The 26,250-nt window shown below is 41.6% G+C and overlaps 1 protein-coding gene and 1 long non-coding RNA gene across 2 annotated transcripts; both read right to left on the bottom strand.

The window, feature by feature from the left end:
* Positions 1-6,478: 6,478 nt before the first annotated feature.
* On the bottom strand, positions 6,479-7,388 carry LOC143132914 (uncharacterized). Its single transcript, XR_012988376.1, has 3 exons — positions 7,236-7,388; positions 6,678-6,707; positions 6,479-6,536 (listed from the first exon to the last, which is right to left on the bottom strand). It is a non-coding gene; the product is annotated as an uncharacterized LOC143132914 (long non-coding RNA).
* Positions 7,389-21,333: 13,945 nt separating this feature from the next.
* LOC143132826 (polymeric immunoglobulin receptor-like) lies at positions 21,334-25,837 on the bottom strand. Its single transcript, XM_076292674.1, has 6 exons — positions 25,750-25,837; positions 24,800-25,111; positions 24,392-24,685; positions 23,863-23,973; positions 23,390-23,442; positions 21,334-23,286 (listed from the first exon to the last, which is right to left on the bottom strand). The coding sequence occupies exons 1-6, from the start codon at positions 25,787-25,789 to the stop codon at positions 23,131-23,133; spliced, it is 966 nt and encodes a 321-aa protein (XP_076148789.1). The 5' UTR covers positions 25,790-25,837; the 3' UTR covers positions 21,334-23,130.
* Positions 25,838-26,250: the final 413 nt, after the last annotated feature.

Raw genomic sequence — 26,250 nt, 5'->3', positions numbered from 1 at the left:
CATACTGCATCCTTCATAGTGGTCTGATTGTGAACGTACTGAGTGCATAACCTCAAAGCATACTGCATCCTTCATAGTGGTCTGATTGTGAACGTACTGAGTGCATAACCTCAAAGCATACTGCATCCTTCATAGTGGTCTGATTGTGAACGTACTGAGTGCATAACCTCAAAGCATACTGCATCCTTCATAGTGGTCTGATTGTGAACGTACTGTATATGCTACAGTTTACACAATGCTTAAAGGTAAACTATGCAGTATTGGCAATTTCCTTACTGTTTTCTCGGTTTTTGCTTCTTTTTCGCTGGCTTTGTCATGACGAATGTCTGAGAAACTCCATCGCTACATTTTTCTAGCCGGTGCCTGGCGTGTATGTGTATTTGAATGCAGTAAAGCAATTTGTTACACTCGTTATACTTTCTGACACTGAGGCCGTCGGCCCGCCGGCCCACAGTTGCAAGGGTGGTTTTTCCGCTCACAGGCGCTAGGGGGAAGCGAGACGGCCACCATTCAACCCGAAAAAAGTCATATAATCATTCCAATGACTCTGAAGCTGTTAAATGAAGGTAAATTAAGCGAAAAAACTTGCACATTAAGCTAAAAAACCTGCATAGTGTGCCTTTAATTTGCCAACTAGAAAGCAGCACAATCACATAAAAACATTATTTGTGGTGTTGCCAGGTCAGGTTAACTTAACAGCATATGCTTTCATATTGTTTCTTAACACATAAGGGTGTAATATTAAGCAGGCATATAAAATGTACATTCTATGAGTCATTAAAACTGCTTTTAAAAACATGGGTTACCTGGAAGAATGAAGAGAAGTGTAACAGCGAGAATCTGCATTCTGCTCTGTATAATTTAGCCCAGATGGTTCTTGTCAGCTCTATTCTGCATGAAGAGCTTTCTATAATTGTCCTCTTCCTGGTCAGACACGTGGTTTAGTCTTGTGTTTCTTTTTTTTTGTCCACACAAATGTGTGAGGTCCACCCCTTCCGCTATCCCTAGGCCTACATTCTTCTGAGAAGCACATTCATAGTAACAAAAGACTTCAACTGTATGGTGTGTATGTTTTTGTCTTCATACTTCAGTGTGCCTTATAATGCATTAAAGGTGTTCTAAGTGATGCTGGGTAATGTCACTTCTGTTGACTTTCAAACAAAACAGAGAGCTAGCTCGCTACTTCCTCCCCCTCCCTCCCGTGTTGGTCCTGTGCAATTGAAACTCTCCTAAACACCCATCTTGTCTGTGATTTGCTGGAACAGTTTGTTATGTTTTCATGGACTAGGTTTGCCCAGGTTGTTTTTGTTGCCGTTTTTGGAGCCTGGGTTGTCCACAGAGATGTGTATTCAGCAGTTGGTTAGGTGATGTTCGCAGTAAGTGACATAAAATGTTTCAGCCTAAAAAAACACTTAGAGCACCTTTAATGATGAAAAGGCTCCATAATACTAATGCTGCTGTACATAGAGGGAGGTAGAGTGACCTCTGCTGGATTATAAATGGAAATGCAATCACCCAATGTGGCAAAATTCCTTTGGTCTGAATTAATCTATGAATATCACTCTGTGTAAACGTTAGTATGTAATATGTAAATGTAATGTAAATATGTTCTATTTCAATTTGCCACATTGGTAAAGTGACAAAACTTGGTGTGATGGCCATGGCAACAATGTATGTGCACCTGCATGTTTGTATATTTATCATATTTTCTGGAGGTCAGTTTTATATGGTCAGAATGGGGAAAAGTGTCTGCTTAACACTACGTCCCCTTAGAATTACAAGGTTCTATCTGACATTTTTGTCAAAATTGAGTTATTTACATATTCCTGATCTATTATAACTTGTTAACATTATCCAAGGTGTTTTAAAACTTTTTTTGCACTTTTGGTTGTTTTATCTACAAAATAAAAAGGTTTTATTTGCGCAGTCAAACTCAAACTTGGTGTTATAAGGTTCTATCTGTGCTCCAATCATCACTTGGAATGCATACAAGAGGACCAATCACGTTCTGCGATGTTATGTTGTTGCTATTCCCGCCTGATTCAGCAGTGAGTGTTGTGCAACTGTCAGTGGTAGCCCACTTGAAAATGTCAAAGTCAAGATTTACCCGAAATCTACGAGTGCAAGACTTCATTGGCACTATTACCAACGATCCCCTTACAGAGGGCAGGTAAGTTCTCTTTCTAAAAATCGTTTTATATCTAGCTAGTTAAAGAGTTTGTTTTCGTTGGGGTAGCCAAGTAAAGCTTACTTGCTAACACTAGCTAACTCTAGCCAACTTAGTTATCATGCTAGCGAATGAAAGCAAGTGGACTGAAGTTAATTTAGTAGCCTATCTTTTGTCAACATTTGGAGGCAAGCAAAACTTGGTGGAATTATGTTGTTGAAGAAACATTATTCCCTCTTTTATTGTTTTAAGTTCCATTAAAGTGTTTGTTTTCTTTGTGGTAGCCAAGTAAGCTTGCTAGCTAATGCTAGCTAACTCTAGCCAACTTAGTTATCATGCTAGCTAATGATAGTAGGTGGGCTGAAGTTAATTTAGTAGCCTATAGTTTGTCAACATTTCGAGGCAAGCAATACTTGGTGAAATTATGATTTTGAATAAACATCTTCCCTCTTTATTTTTTTAAGTTCCATTGAAGGGTTTATTTTCATTGCGGTAGCCAAGTAAGCTGGCTAGCTAACAATAGCTAATTGTAGCTTTCAAATGTCAATCTAGACACGGAGGCAAGCATAGGATTGTTTTTGAATAAATATGATTGTAGACAATTACTTGAGTAGCATAACATTAATGCTATTTTAATAATGGTATTTTAATAACCTAATCTGTTTAGCCAGTCATTAAGGCCACTGCTTTGTTGTCTGTTTTAATGGTGTCAAATGGTGTGTCTAAAACTAGAAAACATCGGGAACATACCAGGAGGAGAGGAAGAAAAAGAAAGAGGGCATCCAATAAAATCACAGAGGCAAGTGTAATGTTAGTACTGAGGAGCAGAGAAGGAAATGCACAGTAGAGAATATAACATGATGAATGAAGTGATGAGGAGGAAGAAAAAAATGGACACGGACAGAAAGCCAAGCATTAGTGTAACAACAGTTTTGCAATACAAGATAATAAAAGATAGTGAGCTGATAAAAGAATATGTTAGATATTGAATTTTGAATTGTATTTTATATTTTAATTTTAATTGCACACAAATATATAATATGGGGAAATATGCATTATTTTCCTTCAGGCCAGTGATGAGGTCGAGCCAGCTGGAAGTGCAGTGGGCCTTCGGCCACAGGTCACAACGAAAGAGGAGAGGACTACAGTGGAGGAGCAGGGGGCTACAGTGGAGGAGCAGGGGGCTACAGTGGTGATGCAGGGGGCTACAGTGGAGGAGAAGGGGGCTACAATGGTGATGCAGGGGGCTACAGTGGAGGACCAGGGGGCTACAGTGGAGGAGCAGGAGCAGCCCACGCTTCACTTACAAAGAAAGGTTATTGTGCTTTATGGACAGAGGGGATGTCAGGCAGGGGTGCGAATGACATTGCAAGTGCAGTAATCAAAATATTAGAGCAAGTTGTACTTGACCATCCACATGCCACTAGTATAGTTACATGGAGCGACAGTTGTGTACCCCAGAACAGAAATTCCATAATAGCTTTTGCAATTGCAGAGTTCTTGAAGAGAAATCCTTAAATAGAAAAGATCACTATGAAGTACTCTACCCCAGGCCATTCAGCAGTTCAGGAAGTAGACAATATGCACAGTCATATTGAGAAGGCTATGGCAGTATCTGAATTCTATTCACCTGTGTCATTCTTACGTGTTTTACTCAAGGTGAACAGAAATAACCCATACCGAGTCATACATATGAAAGAAACTGATTTCCGTGACTATCAGGCATGTTCCAGGCTATTTCAGTACAAGCTAGTACCATTTTCTGAGGTGTCTCAGCTTGTGTTTGATCAGTGTCCATTTACACTTAATTACATCATATGCGGAACCCCTTACAGTGGAGATAGACTTAAGAGGACCAAGCAGAGCTATGAGAACCATGGCACCTACACAAATCCTACCCAAACCAAGGCTACTCTCCAGACAAAGCCATGTCTCAGAGGCCAAAGTTAATGATATAAAGTCAATGTTTAAATTTATGCCACTAGCAGATAGAGTGTATTACAATGCAGTGATGAAATGAGACCAGTTACAATTCTTGTTCATAACCTGAGATACATTAATACCGGTATATTGTATTGTTCATTGAATTGATGTCCTTGATTGATTTATGATGAAATGACCAGTTTGTCAACATTAGTTACAGTTATTGTTCATACTCTTGAGGTACATTAATATATTGTATTGTTGATTGAATTGATGTCATTGATGATTGATGATGATGATTGATGATGAAAGGAGATAAGACCAGTTTGCCAACATGAGGTACAATTATTGTTCATACTCCGAGGTACATTAATATATTGTATTGTTGATTGAATTGATGTCATTGATGATGATGATTGATGATGAAATGAGATAAGACCAGTTTGCCAACATGAGTTACAATTAAGCTTATTGTTCATACTCTGAGATATATTAATATATTGTATTGTTGATTGAATTGATGTATTTGATTGATTTATGATATCAAAAAGGTAACAATTTGTCTTTGTATTTACATTTCTATATTGTATTATCCTTTCCTGAGGTACTTCTTAATTGTAATGTATTGTCTATTGCCGTATAAGTTAATGTCTACATTTTAATTGATCGCTGAATAAACCATCAGAAGAAACAGTAATTTTGTACTTTCATTTAAGTTATCCTTCCTTTTTACTGGCCTGCAGCACTATCTAAATCAAAGGTCTCTAAAATGTACATCTGCACTAGACTATAACTTGCATCCCTTAACATTGTTAAGCTTTTTATAAGCAACAGCTGTAGTGTTACAAAAAAAAACATTGTTTCCTTTCATGTTTTGTAAGATAGAACCTTATAATTGCAAGGCGATTGTGAGTTTTTAGAATTACAAGGTTCTATTTACATTTGACCTGTTCCAAAAAGCCCCACTTCCGATTTTTCAAGGATTTTAATATTTCACATTTAGAACACATTTAGGGTGTATGTAACTTTAATGGATTAAATAAACCTATACCATATAGCAGTTTTGTTATTTAGAATGCAAAAACTTTAAACCTCAATATCTCAAAACTACTCAGAGTGCAGATAGAACCTTGTAATTCTAAGAGTCACCATATTTTATCTACATTTGTAGATAAAACATGTGAAATTCATATACACTGCTTTGAATTGTAGAAATGCTTTATTTACCAAACAAAAAAAGATGAATGCAAACATGAATCCATCTGTGTAGGATTAAGCCAATTCACATATTTAACACACATGACATTTGGTTGTGCACTGGGAGCTGTGGTTAAGCAGTCTAAAGGTACATTTATAGTTCATGCAACGTGTGCCACTTGACAAAAACAAATTGTTGTCAAATTGTTCCAAATACTTTGATCTCAATACCACGACAAAATGAGTCCTATGTAGCGGAAAACTATTTTGAGCGATTTGAATGCAGAGAGGGTCGAAAAAAATGACTAAATTATGTATTTTCTACTTTCACCACGAACACATTCCTTAAAGGCACACTATGCAAAATGTTCACCTTTACGAAGCCAATTTGATGCTAAACAAACTTGTAAAAGGTGAATCGGTCACCTAGCATAGCTATACAGCAGACGTAGGGAGTCCCTAACCGAGAAAACCAGCCATGCAAATATGATTTTGAAGTCCAAATGTGTCGGCTGCACATTAAAGTTTGGATAAAAAAGTTGAAGTTTTTCTTGTATATTTTAGCCAAGAGATTTAGGAGGAGAAACCGCAAACTACAGTTGTTGCTGACCAGATTCCTAACATTACACCTGATTCAGGCACTGGTTGACTGGATCATGTACCATGGTGTTGGGGTTCAGGCTCTGGTTGACTGGATCATGTACCATGGTGTTGGGGTTCAGGCTCTGGTTGACTGGATCATGTACCATGGTGTTGGGGTTCAGGCTCTGGTTGACTGGATCATGTACCATGGTGTTGGGGTTCAGGTGCTGATAGACTGAATTCTGTACCATGGTGTTGGGGTTCAGGTGCTGGTAGACTAACTCAGATGCTGTGGTGTTGGATGGAACTTCATCCTGTGATGTTGCAGTCAGATCATTTTCATACACAGCCGGCTGAAATAAGATTTCCATAGACAGAACAACATTGAGTGAAGAGTTCAATGTTTGTGACTGATGTTTATTGAGGAGCTGGATTAAAGTGCATATCACATCTCACCTCTGGTGTGGCAGAAGGAGCAGTAGTTTTCCGGCTAGTGGCAGCAGAAACTTAAAAAAAAAATGTTGGAACTTATTGTTGAGTGTTATTGTATTTGTGTATGTTTGTGTGTGTGTGTTTGAAATGTATGTACCTGATATCTTCCTTTTGCATTTCATGAATACAAAAGGCACAACTCCAAACACGGCCATGGGAATAAATGCATAGGTAGCTAGAGGAGACAGCATACACAGACATACAGACGTTATCAAAAGCCATCACTTGATGTCACCAGTCGTTCGTCTTCTAGACCAATAAAGAGACTTATCAATATGTATAATGTATAGGTAATGCTGATGATGCAATTTCATACCATGATATGATGATGGTGGAGTTTCAGGTTCTGAAGACGTTTTGTGAGAATGATGGAAGGATGAAATGTCATAGATCATAATAAAGAGAAAGTGTGAATGGAGAGAGAGAAAGGGAGAGAGAGAGAGCATGTAGCAAATAGACTTCACACATGGTTTCCCGACGGCTCTGTATAGTGATCAACTGGAATCAAAAAGTTACCTATCAACCAAGAACTGATCATTATGAATTTAAACACATCACTGCCTAGTCATGTAAGCTATTCACTAGTTTGTGTGGTTGTGCATAAGCTTGATCTCTCAAAGCATACACTGACTGAATGTGTGAGTGAATGAATGAAAATATCACTCTGAATCTTGTATAACAACCAAAATGGCAAGGTTTATAATAAAGTATTTTCCAATAAAACTGTCACCCACTCCTCACTCCTCTCATTTGGAATTACAACAAACCACACAACAAGTAAAAATTTACAAACACATGGATAACATGGGACAACAAATATAGATAGATAGATAGATAGATAGATAGATGGATGGATGGGTAGATTGACACTGACCAACAAATAGTTGGGTCCAGCTGATCAGAGTGATGGATTCACCTACAGCTGCCTGTACTCCACACCAGTACTCTCCAGCATCTTCTGCCGTCAGCTGGTCCAGTTTCACAGAGAAAGAGGTGAGTTTGAAGCAGCAAGTTAACATTCTCTGACTCTGGCAGAAGTATTTCTGTTTGTTTTTGTATCTTTCGGGAAAAGTGCAGGTGAACTTCACACTCGCCCCAGGAAGACATGATGTTGTTTGCCATCCACCTGTCAGTGAGAAAATGAGTTACCACCAGGCTACTCTAACCGTCCCCATCGGCCCCCTTTAGGTCTCACACCGGTACCCTGAATCCTATGATATGATAAGGCAACTTTCTGATCAATCCATATCTCTGCAATCATTTGGAGTATTGCAGTTCTGGCGTCTGTCCATTGATTTTGGGCATTTTTTTGTGTTTGGAAAGCTTTAAACATCAGTAAGGATGTCATCATGATCGTCCAATCAGAATACATGGGACTGGTTATGCGATTGCCCAGCAACGTTGCTCAAACATGAATAATTGCCCCAGGTATCACCACTACTTGGCGGTCACATAACACATGGCGGGTCAAAACCACTCACCTGTGTTAATTTTCAGCTGTACATCTGTGGAGACCAAACGAGAGGCGTTGTCCACCACACACCTGTATATTCCTCCGTCCTCAGCAGTCAGCTGAGTCATCAACACCATGAAGTTCCCCTCCGATGGGTTGTCATGGAGAACAAACCTTTTGTCTTTCACACACTCAGGCATACTCTCCACCCTGTTATTATTAGAACACAGGCTGCTTGAATTCCTATACTGTGCGTGATACCCACACCTCGGAATGGCAGTGCCTCCTTCATATCCAATCATGGCAATGTACAATCAGCATATTTACGGTGCACTCAGATTGGGCACTGGGTTCACTTGTACCGTGCCGGAGTACGGTTCTCTACCGTTCCTGGTCTGTACTCACACTGGTCACAGTTCACTTGTCCTATGCCAGAGTACGGTTCTCTCCCGTTCTTGGTCTGTACTCAAACTGCATACTATCAAACTGTACCCAGGCACAGTTGAGCTACTGTGCTCTGGAATCTTTGCATAGGCGCAATCATAAGCCCAACCGTACAGTGCCCGAGTACACCTCCTCAAGTGGACCCGGGCACCAAACGTATCGTGCCTGGGTCTGGTACGGAGCGATCACACTGGTCAAATTAACTGGACTTTGGGGGTCAAGCGTACTCTGGTACAGTACGGATGACATAGTGTGAGTACACCCTGAAAGTCAGCTCAGATTACGGCAAAGTCATATAACAGTGCTTGATTTGATCAATATTGAGGTTACAATTTTAACACGGTTACTCAACAACTTTGGAAGCATTTGTTGAACTGAGATGAGATGAGATGAAGCACATTTTGATCAATTGCACAGCACTAGTGTACTTAGAGAGGAATTTTAGATATAATATGCTTAATCAGACAATGGATTATGAATTACAGTATAGCTTAATAATTAACCAACAGCATACAGAAATGGACACTATGGCAGTTTTCCAAAATGGCATATTTACTGCTCATACACTGATTTTAAATATTAAATAATAAACCAAGATGTGGAACAGACTAGTCTGACTATAGTACTTGTACACACACTCATCTGAGTCATACATTTGTGTACATTCACATTCACACATACAGACATGAACACACAAAATCAGTTACCTGGTAGGAGGAATAGAAATACTAGAACAGGAATCTCCATTCTAAATCAGTTCACTAATTCAGTGTAGAGGTCTGCACAGGTTGCCTGTGCAGTGCTGTGTGCTGTGCTAATTTCAGCTTTTCCTGTTCACCAGCGATTGGTCTATAGGTCTGTTCAGTCATGAGTCGGATGTCCAGTCTCACGCTAAGCCTGTACAGCCATGAGTCGGATGTCCAGTCTCACGCGTCTGCCTCACTGAACATTTCTGAGAATCACACAAGCTGTTGCTTTATTTGGAATATCAGCCCATGGAGACGTCACACATCGTCTGTTAAGATTCAAGTTCAGAAAGTAAAATTATTGTTGAACATTTACTGAACATCACCATGACTAAATCTAAACATAAACCTTAAAGAACAGATCCGGAGTTAAAACAACCTGAGCTGAATCTTGAGCTATATCGTTGTTTGCATTAACAAATAAATGGTTTACAGCCTCTATGCAGCAGGCATATAGCCACTTTAAAATAAAAATCTATTTTCAAATCACTGACAAAGCTCAAAATAGCCTTGCACTTCGGTGGTATTGTGAATATTGTCCCTACAGACAAACCAAAAATGATAAACTTTGAGAGTGTACAGATACACTCTAAACCCGAACTAGTTGTCATTACTAGAAAATTGCGTGGAAACCGATTGCCTTAAACCATTCTAGTTTTTACAAAACATAAAACTAAACATGTTTAGTCGTGTCAACTAACAACCTTATGTTGATGCTGTAGACAAATTAAGCTTACATTAGTAGTCTTTACTAAAAATCTTAGTTCACTTAACTTATTGTTTCAGAAGTTGCAGTTGTATAAAATAACTAGGTTAAAATGCATGTTAACAAATTCATTAAAATATGAACTAAGTTCTGTAGATAGGCCTATTGTTTTTTTATTTTAAGATTAGGCTACTGTATTAATTTAATTGTTTTATTAAAAATTGAAAAGAAATTCATCACAATGTATAGGAATGCCTTTTATTATTGATAAAACATGAACAAACAACATTTAAACTCATAAATATTCCACATCCACTGTAGATGAAGAACCTATTAAAAAAAGACGAAGAACCTATAAAAAAGAACATAAGAAAACAATTTTTTAGTTCATGTTCATTTACACAGTTGAAATAAAAGTTTGTTATATCACCTATGAATGCAACAAATAAGGAATGGACATCAACTAACATTAGCCAAAAGCTAACCAACATGTGCTGCTATGGTTAGCTAAAACTGTCTACAGACAGAAACACCAATTTCAATGATAAAGTCTAACTTAGTAGCACCAAGACAAGTATATTTACACGAAAACATATGTGATATTGTTATAATTTGGCATACACACCCATTGGAAGGTAGCTACCATGAGCTAACTGTCCGAAAGACTACTAGCATGCTAACAACGAAGCTAATGTTACTTTACTTTTCTCAGGTTAATGCAAGTTAATCACGTAAACAAACTATTGGTCAATTTGAACATATTTTTCGGTTATTTCATCAGAATTTTTATTTTTCAACAAGTTCATCAGAAAGTTCACCCACCATTTGATGTAGTAGCCTAGCCTATTTGTCACAGCAGCACGAGGCATGGAGTCATTCATCTGGACTGAGAAGCTGGAGGAACGGTTGATGGGCAGAATTTTTATTAGACCCCTCCTCTGCCTTGCAAAAACATAACATTTATCGTTGTCTCTGCTTAACATGATCAGTGCACTGTATATTTCACTTAAATAGTACAATCAACTCATTTCTTTTAGTTATGACATAGAGTTTTCACAAAACACACAAACATTAGTAGTGACCACCTAACATATTGTAACGTCGGCGCAAAAAGACAGTGTTCGCGTTCTCCCGCGCAGGGGATCCTGGGATACGAGAGCGAACATTTGGGGGGTTTATGTCGTTATTCTCCTTAGTTTTGTGTGTAATGTTAGCGTCTTTATTGTAACATGTTTCCCTTTTAGTTCTCCCTCGTGTGTGATCCTTTTTGTGTGGGAGGCTGCGTCCTCCCCTGTATGTGTAGTGTGTGTGCATGCTTGACCTGCCCTGTTTGCATTGTGTTCTGTGTCTATCTGTGTCCCGGCTCTTGTTCCCAGTGAATAAACCTTTTGATTGGACAACTGTGTGGTTCGCTATCAAATCGTTACATTGGTGTCAGAAGCGACTTACGAACATGGCCTCCGCTCAGCGAGAGAAGCTGGGAGCGGGAGACTTCACCGCTGGGTGGAGGCCCACGCAAGAGGATCCAGAGAGAGCCCTTGTAAGGGCTACTAAAGAGCTTGAGGCCTTCTATCGTTACCGCCGCCGGAGGAGAGGAGCTATCGCCGAGACCTGCCTGCTGCCATGGGAGGAGATCTGGCCAGATACAAGGATACAAGGATACAAGGAAGTTTATTGTCACATGCATATAGTTACTGGAAGTAAGAAATGCAGTGAAATTAAGTATGGTGTCAGCCTATTTGTGCATTTATGGGGGGGGGGGGGGTAAAAAGTGCAGTAGAAGAGGGGTTTAGTAGATTAAGTGGCAAGGGCTGCATAAGAAAGGTGGGGGAGGATTGCGATTGGGGGGGGGGGGCACCAACAAGGAGCACCCAAGAGCAACAGGGGCAAGGAAAAACTCCCTTACCAAGGAAGAAACCTTGGGCATATCCACGGCTCAAGGGGCTAACCCAACTGCCAAGGGTCTTGGTGTGTGTGTTGGGGGGATGACAAGGGAGATGGGATAGTGTGCTGTGTATGTGGGGAGAGGGCAGTGTGCAATATGTGTGTTGGAGAAGCTTCCTCATGAGACAATGTGCTGTGTATTGGGGGGCAGGGGCAGTGTGCTGTAAGTATGTTGAGGATGTGTTTTGGAGAAGCTTCCTGATGAAATAATGTGCTGTGTATGTAGGGGAGAGGGGGGGGGCAGTGTACTGCAAGTATGATGTATGTGAGTGATGACAGTGAAGATGTGTGTGTGGGCGGGAGGGGAGTGGAGCAGTGACTGTGTGTGTGTGTGTGTAGTGTGTGTGTGGGTAGGTGGGGGCAGTATGCTGTAAGTATGTAGAGGATGTGTGTTGGAGAAGATCCTGAAGACAATGTGCTGTGTATGTAGGGGGGGGGGGGGGGGCAGTGTGCTGTAAGTATGTTGGGGATGTGTGTTGGAGAAGCTTCCTGATGAAATAATGTGCTGTGTATGTAGGGGAGGGGGGGGGGGCAGTGTACTGCAAGTATGATGTATGTGAGTGATGACAGTGAAGATGTGTGTGTGGGCGGGAGGGGAGTGAAGCAGTGACTGTGTGTGTGTGTATGCATAGTGTGTGTGTGGGTAGGTGGGGGCAGTATGCTGTAAGTAAGTAGAGGATGTGTGTTGGAGAAGATCGATCCTGAAGACAATGTGCTGTGTATGTAGGGAGGGGGGGGGGCAGTGTGCAGCAAGTATGTAGAGGAGGCTTACTGTAGCAAGCAGTGTGCTGTATGTATGTGAGGTGATGACAGTGATGATGTAAGAGTGTGTGTTTTTTTTGTGTGTGTGTGTGTTGGGGATGGGGGGGGGGGGGACAGAAAGGCTAGGCAATCAAGGACATGGGTAGATAGATGGAGGAGAAATCAAAAATAATAAATAAAAAGTTCTATAGAGATGTGCAAAAGTTGGAGAAAGTCAGATATGTGTGTGTGTGTGTGTGTGTGTGTGGGTTTTGACGTGTGATGAATAATAAAATAAATAAAAGGTCTGCAGCATAGGGAGAGGGATGTAAAAGTGCTAAAAGTCATGTAGGTGTGTGTGTGTGTGTGTGTGGGGGGGGGGGGTCATGAGTGCTGAGGAGTGGATGAGTGCAAAGTCAGTATAGTGTGAGTTCAGAGTTGGGAAATGTTTGAGAGTGCTGAGGAGTGAATGTGTGCAAAGTCAGTATAGTGTGAGTTCAGAGTTCGGATGGCCTGGGGATAAAAACTTCTCCTGAGTCTCTCAGTTCTGGCTTTGTGACTACATAGGCGTCTTCTTGATTTCAGCGGTAGGAATAATCCATTGTTAGGATGAGAAGAGTCCTTCAGAATCTTTTGGGCTCTTAGGAGTACTCTTCTGGAATAGATTTCTTGTAGAGCAGGGAGTTGAGTTCTTATAGTACGTTCAGCTGAGCGCACTACTCTCTGCAGAGTACTACAATCTCTAACTGTGGAGTTCCCATACCAGGTGATGATGCTACCAGTTAGAACACTCTCAACCGCTGAAGTGTAGAAGGCCTTCATGATGGATGTAGAAACTTTGAATTTCCTTAGCTGACGAAGGAAGTAGAGTCGTTGTCTGGACTTCTTCAGAACATGTTGAGTGTTAACAGTCCATGTTAAGTCTTCAGTAATGTGGACACCAAGGTATTTAAAACTTGTGACTCTCTCTACAGGTTGCCCGCTGATCATTAGTGGGGTGTAACTGTAGTTCTGCTGCTTCCTTCTGTAATCCACTACCATTTCCTTGGTTTTATTGATATTCAGTGTCAAGCTGTTAGATTGACACCACTGTGCCACCTCATCAACCTGATCCAAGTAGAGCTGTTCATTGTTGTTACTAATCAGGCCCAAGATCACTGTGTCATCTGCAAACTTGATGATGGAGGTATGACTACTGTTGGCTTTGCAGTCATGTGTGTAGATGTTGTACAGCAGTGGACTCAAAACACAGCCTTGGGGAGCACCAGTGCTGATGGTTAATGAGTCAGATGTCAGAACCCCCACTCTAACCACTTGTGAACGGTTGGTGAGGAAGTCAAATATCCAGTGACACAGGGTGGTGTTCAGTCCTAAGGCCTTCATCTTTGTGACCAAGGTGAGAGGTACTATCGTGTTGAATGCTGAACTAAAGTCAATGAACAGCATCCTCACATAATTCCCATTCCCCTCCTCCAGGTGAGTTAAGGTGGTGTGCATGAGGTTTGAGATGGCATCCTCTGTAGACCTGTTGGCTCTGTAAGCAAATTGGAGGGGGTCGAAGGAGGCAGGGAGGGATGAGCAGATAATGTTTTTCACAAGCTTCTCAAAACACTTCATCACTGTAGACGTCAGGGCTACTGGGCGGTAGTCATTCAGACATGAAGGACTTTTGTTTTTCGGTACTGGAACAATAACAGACTGCTTGAGGCAAGTAGGAACTGTCTCTTGAGTCAATGATGTGTTAAAGATATAAGTGAACACAGGAGCTAACTGAGCAGCGCAGGATTTCAAAATCCTGTTAGATATTCCATCCGGTCCAGCAGCTTTTCTACAATTAACCCTCCTAAAGGCATTGCTCACATCGACCTCAGAGACACAGAAAGGTGCATCCTCATTTGCTTCACATGCTGCAGCTAGTGCAAGATAGTCTGTGTTTTTCATGTCAAAGCGAGCATAAAAAGCATTAAGTTCATCAGGGAGGTCTTTACTCACATTCATCATAGGAGGGGACTTTCTTTCAAAGCCAGTGATGGTTCGGAGTCCTTTCCACACTCGTGCTGGATCACCCTCCAAGAAATCAGCTTCAACTTTGTCTCTATAGCGCCGCTTAGCATCTTTAATAGCTCTACGTAAACTATAAGATGCTGCTTTGTAATCCGTCATATCCCCTGAAATAAGCCCAGCATTATAAGTCATGGTGCGTGTCTTTAATGCCGTTCTCACTTCTCTATCCACCCATGGCTTCTGGTTAGGGAAGCTTCGGATCTTTACAGTTGGGATGATGGAATCAGTTAGCATATTGATGTAACTCAATGATACTTCCGTAAACTCATTGATGTCAGCAGAGTTCGTCTTAAGCATCTCCCAGTCAACGTTGCTAAGGGCGTCCTGTAGCCTGGCTTCCGATTGGTCAGTCCAGCGCTTGACCTCCTTCGTCACTGGGGGGTCCGTCTGACTTCTCTGCTTGTACATAGGAACAAGGAAAACAGCGGCATGGTCTGATTTTCCGAAAGCTGGTAGAGACTTAGCTTTGTAACTGTTCTTGAACTGTGTGTAGCAGTGATCCAGTGTGTTGTCACCACGTGTAGGGAAGTGAATGTGTTGAATAAATTCAGGCATGGACCGGTTCAGATGTACTTGATTGAAATCACCGGCCACAATAAGCGCAGCTTCAGGGTGCGTGTGTTGTTGTCTATTTAACACTTCTTGCTATTCTGAAACCGCAGCATCTGTGTTGGCTTGTGGAGGAATGTAGACAGCGTTGAATATTACCGAAGTAAACTCACGGGGCAGGTAGAAGGGTCGACAGACGACCGCTAGATGTTCTAGATGAGGCGAGCAGGACTTTGAGAGAACGGTGACATTTCTAGGATCACACCACTTGCTGTTCGTCATGATGCAAACACCGCCACCTTTCGATTTCCCAGATTCCTCAGTCCTGTCAGAGCGAGCAGCAGAGAAAAACTCCACCGGAGTGATGGCACAGTCCGGTACAAGTTCAGTTAGCCATGTCTCAGTAAAGCATAGAATGTTACAGTCCCTGATGTCTCTTTCAAACTGTATCCTCGCTCTTAGTTCATCCATCTTGTTAACAAGAGACTGGACATTGGCTAGGAGAATGCTAGGCAGTGGAGGCCTATGAGCTCTATTCCTCAATCTGTTACGGGCCCCGGCTCGTTTTCCTCTGTGTTTTTTCCTTCTGCGCCGAGATGCGTCTCCATGGTTCCCTGATGCATCTCGGAGAATCTCAGTCGGCCAGGTAGAATCGTCAATTAAAACATCCCGAAACAAAAAAGGCAATTCATTTCCGATGTTTCTGAGTGTAACGCCATCATACGTAATCAGTGCAGTGGAAAAGTGCAAAAAATTAGGGGTTAATAAAAGGTAAAAGAGTAAATATAAGCACAAATTAGGCGGAGCAACCAAAAAGGCGTCCGAACGCGGCGGCGCCATGGCAACAAGTTGAATGATCAACAGATGAAGTGGTCGCGGAGAAGATGACGCTGGCCGCCCAGCTGACTCCACGGCGAGCCGCGACGCGTGTGCAGAGCCGAGGGAGTGCGGCGAGGAAGAGGTTCCTAGACGATGGACGGTTGGCGGAGCCGCTGAGGGCAGCGAACTCACGACGGTGGGGCAGGTTTGACGGAAATGCCGTCTGAACTTTAAAAAAAAAACTTTTGGGTGCGTGTGAGAGGCACCGTGCTGTGTGGGCGCCCGTTCTAGTTGGCCTGTTGGCCGGCGCCTTTTGAAAAAGTTTGTGTGTGGAGTTCGATAACACGACCATCTCGGGGGTCGTGCCTTCGCCGAGGCCGCGAAGGAGTGGAACGGGCCGGGAACAGAGCAGTACGGCTCTGCGAGATGGCAACACGAGGAGGGACGCCGAAGACGGTAGCTGCAGCGGGAGAGCTCAGCGCGGTCCGGTTGCTGTGGAGTCGCTGCCTGTCTGTCCTGGTCGGCGACTCGACGGAGCGGAGTGGCGTTGGCGCAGCTTCATCTGGCCCCCCTCGAACCCCGGTGCTTGGTACAGTGTCGACGGTTGTAAGGCCACCTAGGGCCCCGTCTGGAGAGGAGGAGTGCCGCGGTGTCACGCCGCGGAAAGTGCAGCCTGAGGGCGGCTGCTGAGAGGGAGCTGGTGACGAGCGGGTCGGCCACGTGGCTGCTAGCACGCCCGTACTGGATTGCTAGCAGCGTGGCGCCCGTTGAGTGAGCTCCTGCGGCGTGCACCCCACGTGAGTTGGCGGTACTGTCGCACTGAACTGAGTGGCGGGCAACGCGCGCCGACGTTAGCATGTGGCTACCTCGTGGGCATTGCCGAGGACGGCAATGGCTTGTTGGGGGAGCTGTGTAACGTCGGCGCAAAAAGACAGTGTTCGCGTTCTCCCGCGCAGGGGATCCTGGGATACGAGAGCGAACATTTGGGGGGTTTATGTCGTTATTCTCCTTAGTTTTGTGTGTAATGTTAGCGTCTTTATTGTAACATGTTTCCCTTTTAGTTCTCCCTCGTGTGTGATCCTTTTTGTGTGGGAGGCTGCGTCCTCCCCTGTATGTGTAGTGTGTGTGCGTGCTTGACCTGCCCTGTTTGCATTGTGTTCTGTGTCTATCTGTGTCCCGGCTCTCGTTCCCAGTGAATAAACCTTTTGATTGGACAACTGTGTGGTTCGCTATCAAATCGTTACAATATTTATTACAACTAAATCTGGGTTTAGAGTGTAGGTTATAACAAGGACTATTTCTGAAGGGCCGAAGGCCTTGCTTCATGTTACGGTAGCATCAAAACAGTGGCCACGTTCCACTTCTTCTCTGTCTGAATCTTACAATGCAATTAGGGATGTAACGATTACCGGTATAATGATAAACCGTGATAAAAATGTTGACGATAACAATTACCGTTTTCTTTTGAAATATCATAATTATCACGGTTGATTACCACGGTGTTGAAACCGTGTGTTTAATCCTTCCCAGCTTCATCCGAGCCTGCTTTTGACATACAGTAGGCCTGGTACAATGAAGCAAAATTGGTACCCTACTGATTCTATTGTCTAATTGATGGTTTTAACTGCTATTTGGATTAGGCTACAACTGATTTTAAAAGGCGGAACATTTTCACCGCAAAACTTGCACTGTATCATTTAGCCACTCTGCGTCTTTTTATGTTCACGTCCACATTAAATCCATTCCACTCACGTTATCAGAAGAACACAGTAGCATAAAGTTTTATTTCGAACACTTAATTTGGTCTCACTCAGGGTAGGAATTTCACTACGGCCACGTCATTGCCCCTTGCGTTGGCCGTGATGTCCCTTTGAAAATCAGAGGTTTACAGGCAAGGGTGGCCTTGGTGCCCTTCTTTCAATATTCTGCTTTGCGTCCTACTAATAGCGATTTTTATTTAGCCTATGGCCTGTCAAAATATTCACAGCGCAAATTAATTTAGTCTTTTACGCAGTGGAGAAAGAAAGTGCGTCTAAATTCACCCATTCTTCTCAGTTGAACTACTCGCGAAGTAGCCTACTTATCACACAGACATCACAAGTATCCTATCACATGAAAGAGCTTTTTCTCAGCTTTTAAACGATGTTAGCAGCAAATTGCTGTGGTGAACGGTTCGCGAGAAAAGTAAATAATATAATTCAATTTAATCATAAATTCTACTGAAGGTTTTGCGTCCATCTCCCTACCCATTCCTCTCGGTGCAATACTTCACGAACCTTTCGTTTAACACACGACAAACCATATATCAGAATAAACAGCAGACCTTACCGAACACAAAGGTGTAAAGCAGTCCCCTGTACAGTTAGCCGTTCCAGAGTAATCCAGTTTTGAATTTGCAGTAAATTTCGACATGCATGGATGTCTCCAAATTTGGGCTTTAAGTTTTACAATGTGTTTAAATTGTTCCACATGATTTCATAACGGGCCAAATACAAAATAAATGTTACAAATATCGCCTAGATATCGGTAAATCAGAGGACAGCTGACTAAGAGTTTGTGAAAGTAGATCACAAAATGCTAAGCATGCATCTAGGCTATTTGAGTTTCTTAAAGCTGAACTGTGCTTAAATTGTTCAATACATGATTTCATAACAGGCCAAATATAAAATAAATGTTAAATATAGCCTAGATATCTGTAAATATTAGATGATCAGATAATTTGCAGTTCTATGTAATATGTCATGTTTCATGTTTTTGTAATGTTTCATACAGTGATGCAGGTCTACTGCAGTGAATAGGCTACAACTTTGATCATTTTTATAGCCTACTACTGTATAGTTAACTTTGGCCTTGGTGCCCTAACATGTGGCCTTTGTGCCCTCCACCAAATATGCCCAACTGAAGGCCAAGTGGCCTTGCCTCCAGAATGGTGAAATTCCAAGCCTGGTCTCACTCATTGGATCCAAATAACATAGCAACCTCCAAGTAATGTTAGGGTAAGTGAAGCTATAAGCACATAGCCAATTAAACATGAACGGGACACTTTTTGAAACTATTTCAGCTTGTGTAGGCCTATCAGTGCTTTCTGAACATATTGAACACACTTTTTAAAATACCGTGATAATACCGAAAACCGTGATAATTTTGGTCACTATAACCGTGAGGTTAAATTTTCATACCGTTACATCCCTAAATGCAATACACAATACAAATATATATCTTGTTCAGCCAAGCTGCAAAACGCTTGAAGAAGTGTAGTAGGTGATGAACAACAACTAGGCTATTTCTTCCACTTAACTAACTTAATTAGACATTTGAAGGACGTGCAGATCATGTCTTTGTGCAGTGGGTTGTTTCTTAATAAAAACCAATGGCGTCACTGAGTAAGGAAGTGGCTGATTGTATGATGATAATAACGCTAATGACACAGATAGCAACAACACATAGGCTGGGTAGCCATGAGTGAACCACAGTACAACCCATCCTAATGCAGTCTACCAGAAACCGAACCCCAACACCACCCAACCTGATGCAGTCTACCAGAGCCTGAACCCCAACACCACCCAACCTGATGCAGTCTACCAGAGCCTGAACCCCAACACCACCCAACCTGATGCAGTTTAGCCTGAACCCCAACACCACCCGACCTGATGCAGCTTACCAGAGCCTGAACCTCAACACCACCCAACCTGATGCAGTTTACCAGAGCCTGAACCCCAACACCACCCAACCTGATGCAGTCTACTAGACTGGACAGCAGAGCCTGATGAAACACAATTGCATCGATTATTGTCTCAGAAAAGCCTTCTTTGTCTCACAAGAAACTATTTATTGTTTCCATCCTTAATACCAGTGAAGTCACTGAGTAAGGGAGTTATGCTGATTGTATGATGATAATAACACTAATGACACAGGTAGCAGCAACACATAGCAACCCACTCTCTTGTGGTCTGGTAGTGCTCCTAAAGGTGCCAGTCTATAGGCCTCCAGAGTCTGAGGGGGAGGGGAGGGTCACTGTTGCCTCAGGGGACTTCCAGTGGTGAAGAGGGGGAAGTGAAGTCACTCTGATGGACAGATAGAGGTTTTGTGGTTCTGTGTGTGTTCACAGGAAATGACATTGAATGCTAACATGCTTATGACTAATCTGATTGAGCAACAGTATTTATGTTTAGCCTTAGATGGCCCCCAGACAAGAGAGTGTGGAGAGCTGCTGGAGCACTTGTCAACTCTCACAAACCATGCGCACAGTGGATGCCATCAAGGAGAAGTTATGGTTTCTGGAGTCCAGTAGGACATCTGTAATGGCCATTGCCTCATATCTGTCATGGTGTTGCTGCAGGGTCTGTACCATATTCAGTTCCAAGTGCCTTAAAGGGATATGTCACCATTCGGTTCCAAGAGCCCAAAGTGACCTGGGTTCAAATCCGATCAGCCATTTCCTGTTCCCACCTCATCTCTCTATCCTATTTGGTTCTAGGCTCTCTTCAGTATCCTACATTAATAATAAAACATTCATCTGCAAATGCGTGTCAAATTCAATTACCATAATGATTCTATTAGATGAGCCTTTTATAATCATCCTATCGATTTTAGGATAAACACACATCGGTGATGCTTCATTTGGCTACTTTAAATGCTGCACAAGTCTACAGTGTACATAGGACATAAAGAGACTTTTATTAGTCCTAATTCAGCCAGTTATTTTGTGCTGTATTTATTTTCAAGTATTTACAGGCATTGTTAACTCATTGAGTGCCAAAAACGTAATTTTACGTTTTTCCTTCCCATGCGTTGAGTGCCAAAAACGTAATATTAAGTTTTTATTACGACACTCTAACACACCTTATATGTGATTTTGGGAACTCTGTGATGAATGGAAATGAAATATATGACGATCGAAAACGCACAACCTGGACATTTTATCTGGACATCTTATCATAACTTGGTTGCCGCTTTGGGTCGAATCAGTGACGCTTGCACGTCAGCTCAAAACCAGGCCATTTTCGTGGGTCTATCACTAGGTGGCAGTCTCGCCAGGTCTCGCTAGGTCACTTCCCGGAAACTTTACAGGCAACACTTCATATTTCAAGAAAGATGTTATATCTCCATTTCTAGAAAAAAAACAGGGATTTTGATGAAAACTAGCCACTGTTTAGCTTGGGATTTCTCAGGAACAGAGGCATGTATGTGTTCATAGCTATAACACAGAATATGCTGTGGCTGTACAAAAATCATCAACAATGGTCTAGATTGCTGGCACTCTAGGACATAGCTTCCGAAAACAGCTTGGCATTCAATGAGTTAATGTTGTACAGTGTTGGCAAATTTTAAAGAAAGGCACCTTAAATAGATGATTATTACTCAATATAGACACATAGTGTAGTCACAACACATGACCTCTATGTTCATTTATATCAGTCAGATCATTTGACAAAAGTGGAGACTTGACCCTCTTTTTTGTGATTAACTTTTTATTAAAAGTTTTGGAAATTAAACACAACATATATAACTATATGTATATAAAAAAACAAAAACATTGAGCTGTCATCACATTAAGAATGGAAGGTTAACAGTTGCACACCACATGATGCACATGAAAGAAAAAAGAGATGAGTACATTGAGATTAATAAAGAAACAAGCACCCTTCTTTCCGAAAAGGCTCTGTATAAGAAAATTGATAAAAACACACTACACAAAGTGCCTATTAATACAGATTACATTACATTACTTTCAGCAGACACTTCTTGTCCAAAGTGACTTACATACTGTATGTACAAGGGATTATATTTTTCCCCTGAGCAACTTGGGGTTAGGGGCACAGTGGTAGAAGCCAGGAATCGACCCGACAACTTTCAGGCTACTGCACACTAGCCCAGCTCCTTCACCTCTACTACCAGTGCCTATCATAATTCTATGCCGTACTGCATTTTATCTTTGCACTGAATGATTAAAGGATTTCATATTGAGGCATATGCTTTTGTAAGCTGTACCAATTCCATGTATGAACTGTAATGCAAACTGATGTATGCCATTGTGTCTGCTTTTTGTTTCCTTTAATATTTTATTTCCATTGTAACCAATACTCTGTACAATGTCTGGGACTTGACTTGACTCCATTGTATCCTACACTATGTAACGTCTGGACTTGACTCTGAACACTGTGGGGGAGGCACCCTGTTTTTATAGATATGTATCTTAAGTAGCCAATGATTTGTTAGGGGAGGAGTTTTCCTCCTTTAAAAGGAAACTTTTCCCGTAGTTTGGGGCTCTGACTTCCTCTACTCGTCTTTATTTCACTTTCATTTCTCCACTTTCCTATTCCCTTCCAACATGTCCCCCCGTTATTTTCGTACTTTTCTTTACTCTTTTGTTTTTTTGCCTCATCTCATCCTAGTCAGGACACCAGCAAGCACGGAGAGGTCCCAGTGCAAGAGGGGCCATGCTAAACGACTGGGTCCAGGAGAAGCCAGGGATCTGCGCAAGATTATGACATGAACTTATTAATCTCTAGCTCTCCTCTTCCTTTAACTTTTTTCCTCAATGTTTTTCCCAATGTGTTCTTAGTACTTAGGTCATTTAGGTTAGTTTATTGTGCCTCCTTTCGTTCTCAAATCAATATTTGTCCTATATAAACTTTTTTACTATACTATAACCTTAATCTCTGGTGTTCTGATTCCCATTTATATGGGACAAGGGTATGTCTGTGTTTAGAAGCTAGAGTTTGACTGTAGTGATTCTGCAGATCATTACGATGAAACAAACTTGCGCCAACTTTATAACCAGTGTCAGATAACCTGCAAGGCCAAACACCTCTGTGCGTGAGCCACTTTACGCGGCCATAAAATATCTAAATTTGCCTGAAATTGAATAGGGTAAAAGGTTATATATGACAATAGGGAAGACGCAGTTTAGCCTGTCAAAAGGTTCCTGCAACCTATAAGAAATACTTGGGAAATTGTAGGTTTTGACATCCCGTTTATAACGACTAAAAAAGATAAACGACTGACGTCTAACAAATTTGGGTGTTACCTGCAGGGGGCAGTACAAATGTGTTGGAGAGTAAGTTGCCCCCTTGGAATTATAATGTTCTATATGCGTTTGGAGTAGTTCTGACACATTGAGTTTCAGTTTTATAATTTGATTCCTGCAGTTACACTGATAAGTGGAACAAACCACTTTAGATATTATTTCAAAAATTACATACAACAAGAAACACAGGACACAGGATAACAATATGTCAATAACTAAATTTGGACAAAAATGTCAGATAGAGCCTTATCATTCTAAAGGGTAGTGGTGGCATCACCTTTGTCGGTTTGTGGCCAACCAAGCAGTTAAATAGGTGGGGTCATTGGGAAGGATTGTGGGTAACTGGGCCAAGACATAAACAGAGCTGGGTATGGGACGAGTTTGACTGGTATCTATAATCTCATCATACACGTGGGCAGTGTCAGAAATCTGTTGGTGGGGGGGAAAAGAACCAAGAGATTATTAAAGGTTCTTAAATATTTTAGAAGCAATTATATAGCTGCTATTAGTTTGGTTGGTTTAGTTTTGTTACCTGATTGTTTTTATCAGTGATGTTTGATGGGCCGTCAGATGGGTGGGAATGCTCTGTACAACAAAAAACATTGTGTGTATTTTTGTGCAGGTCAGTATATGTGCATATATAATGCTTGTGTGTATGTGTGTTAGCATTGTTGCTATCCTCTTGTCCTCTTTCCCATCTACATGATCACACCACATAATTAGGACAATAGTGTGTGTCCAGTGGTGTAGTCTAGTTAGCTGTATAGTGGGTATACTGTGACGTAGTCTAGTTAGCTTTAGTGGGTATTGAGGATTCCGGCCTACGTCACTATTCCTTACTGTTCCCATAACAACCATAATAGAGATATGAACGTGTGCATGTGTGTTAGCATTGTTGCTACCCTCTTGTCTTCTTTCCCGTCTACACCACATAATTAGGACAAGAGTGTGTGCATGTCCACATTCATTTGCATTTGATGAGTTTAGTGTTTGAGTGTCACTGACCTCTTGTCCTCTGTTTCCTGCAGATGATGATGATGATGATAACTATGATCACCTGCAGCAGAGCTACAGCAGTCAGACCGGCCTGGACAACCACACTCGTACCTAGGAAAGCTGATCAACCCACGAGTACACATACACACACACACAAACAGACACATACACCCCCACACACACACACACACACAGCCACACACATGGTGTTAATAGGAGAGGAGGTGTTGATGGTGTTAAAAGTGGAGGAAGTGTTGATGGTGTTAATAGCAGTGAAGGTGTTGATGATTTTAACAGTGACAGTGTTGATGAGAAAGATGTTTCGGGATGTGACGGGAAAGAACATGTTCCTGATTTTTAAAACATAGTACCAGACTAGAGAGTTCTTTGTCTGCTATTTTCACTATGAAGATATTACTGTGGCCATATGACCATATATATAAAAAAATAGATTCACCAACATATGGTCAAGAAGTGTCAACAAAGTAGTATCACAACATCTATAGATACAGGACATCATATCAAATGTGTTACTGACCAATAATGATTTGGGTCCTGCTGATCAGAGTGATGGATTCACCTACAGTTGCCTTCACTCCACACCAGTAATCTCCAGCATCTTCTGCCGTCAGCTGGTCCAGGGTCACAGACACAGAGCCATTAGATAGCATGTGTATCTGCCTCCTCTGTGTCACAGATGTGTTGAAGCAAGTCAGCTTTCTCTGATGGTGGCAAACATATTTCTTTCTCTCTTTGTATGTTTCAGGGAAAGCGCAGATAAACTGAATGCTCTCCTCAGGAAGACGAGAGATTGTATTAGACTGCCATGGACCTGTCAATCAGCAAATTAGTCAAAACACAAAAGTAATTATGCCTGTCTCTCCTCATGGAGTCATGAAGTATTTTCCTCGCTCATTCTAAGTAATCATGAGTCAGAATTACAAACCTGTGTCAACATTCAATGTTATATCAGTAGATATAGCGGCGTTCTCCACCACACACTTATATGTTCCTCTGTCCGCAGGAGTCAGCTGTGTGATCAACACCATGAAATTCCCCTCTGATGGGTAGTCATGTAGAGAGAACCGTTTGTCTTGTGCAGGGGTGCCATTATCCACTATGATACTCGTAGAACACACTGATGCATTACAGAAATATTTTCTGTTGTTTATGTACATGTAACTCTGTGCATTATAGCCACACTTCATAATGACAGCACCTCCTGTATATCCAGTTAAAGAAAGGGCCTGGACTTTAACTGCCAAAAGAAGCACAATGCATAGACTCACTCATCTTACAGATAAACTGTATAGAGCTTTGTCGATATACACATAATCATTCACTGGATCTACATTTGTCACTATTGGGAGGGGTAGGATGTTGGAGCCACTTTGAGGCACCTGTGCTAAGCTGGGCTAGCAGTGGCTACGTCAGACAGAGTAGCTACATGATGAGAAGGGTATGTATCGACATATCTAACTCTGGGGAATACGGTGAATAAGTTAAAGTTCCAAAATGTCTGTGTGTTCCTTTAACCTTAGATGTTCCTGCTACATTTTATCTCTTTTATCAGTTTATGTCATGATTCTGTCAGAAATGCAGGACAAACTAGAAATACACAACACACATACACAAACACACAGAGAGCCACAAGTGAATGGACTGTGCTTTGTTGTAAAATTACATACACTTAATAGACATACACACCACGTCATACACTGCAAGGCTTGCTTACATACTGTACATACAAACATACAGTAAGTAGCACCGGGAAACGTCTTAGTGCAGGAAATGCAAAATTCCCAAAAAACATCCCAATCAGAGGTGCTGGTTTGAATGATGTAATCCAAACAACTATTGATCTAGCTACTTCGAAAATAGCGGATTTTAATTTACCTGTGAGAAGGAATTTGGTGAAAAGGAAAAGAATCATCATGTTTTTATAATCGGCTTCTCCCAGTTAGTTCAGCCGTGCTGGTTCGTGATGATCACATACTGAGTGTCCAACTCTCTCACAGGATCTATATTTACCCACTTCCTCTCCTCTTCTACATAATCATCATGTGTTTTCTCTCTCTTTCATCAGCCCTTCTCCTTATTTTAGTGATGCCACCACCACATACTGTACGCCAACAGATGACACAACAGTTGAGTGGGTAGAGAGAGAGAGAGAGAGAGAGAGAAAGAGAGAGAGACCAATATAGGCTAATGCAATGTAAAAACTTTTTTTTTTGTTTTAATGAAAGACATATTATACTTTGCCTGTGGGCGGTGGTGGTAGGTAGTAGCACAATTAGTAATTAGTACCCAACTGTTGATACACTGACAAAGTCCAGCTCAAACAAGATTCCATGTAGACTAGTTTGCAAGAGGCATCTAAATCCACTGTTCATTTGT

The sequence above is a fragment of the Alosa pseudoharengus genome, unplaced genomic scaffold, assembly GCF_046254945.1.
Source record: "Alosa pseudoharengus isolate Yale_2024_CS ecotype anadromous, Long Island Sound unplaced genomic scaffold, YU_APseudo_1.1 YU_APseudo_1.1_scf_1, whole genome shotgun sequence".
Classification (NCBI taxonomy): domain Eukaryota; kingdom Metazoa; phylum Chordata; class Actinopteri; order Clupeiformes; family Clupeidae; genus Alosa; species Alosa pseudoharengus.
Note: the sequence above shows the minus strand (reverse complement) of the source record. Positions and strands in the feature narration are given on the sequence as shown.

Coding starts and splice junctions, on each gene's coding strand:
- LOC143132826 (XM_076292674.1), bottom strand. CDS start 25,789: ATGATGATTCTTTTCCTTTTCACCAAATTCCTTCTCACAG. Junction 23,443..23,862: donor CAGGAAACAGAGGACAAGAG/GTCAGTGACACT, acceptor TTTGTTGTACAG/AGCATTCCCACCCATCTGAC. Junction 23,287..23,389: donor TCACTGATAAAAACAATCAG/GTAACAAAACTA, acceptor CCCCACCAACAG/ATTTCTGACACTGCCCACGT.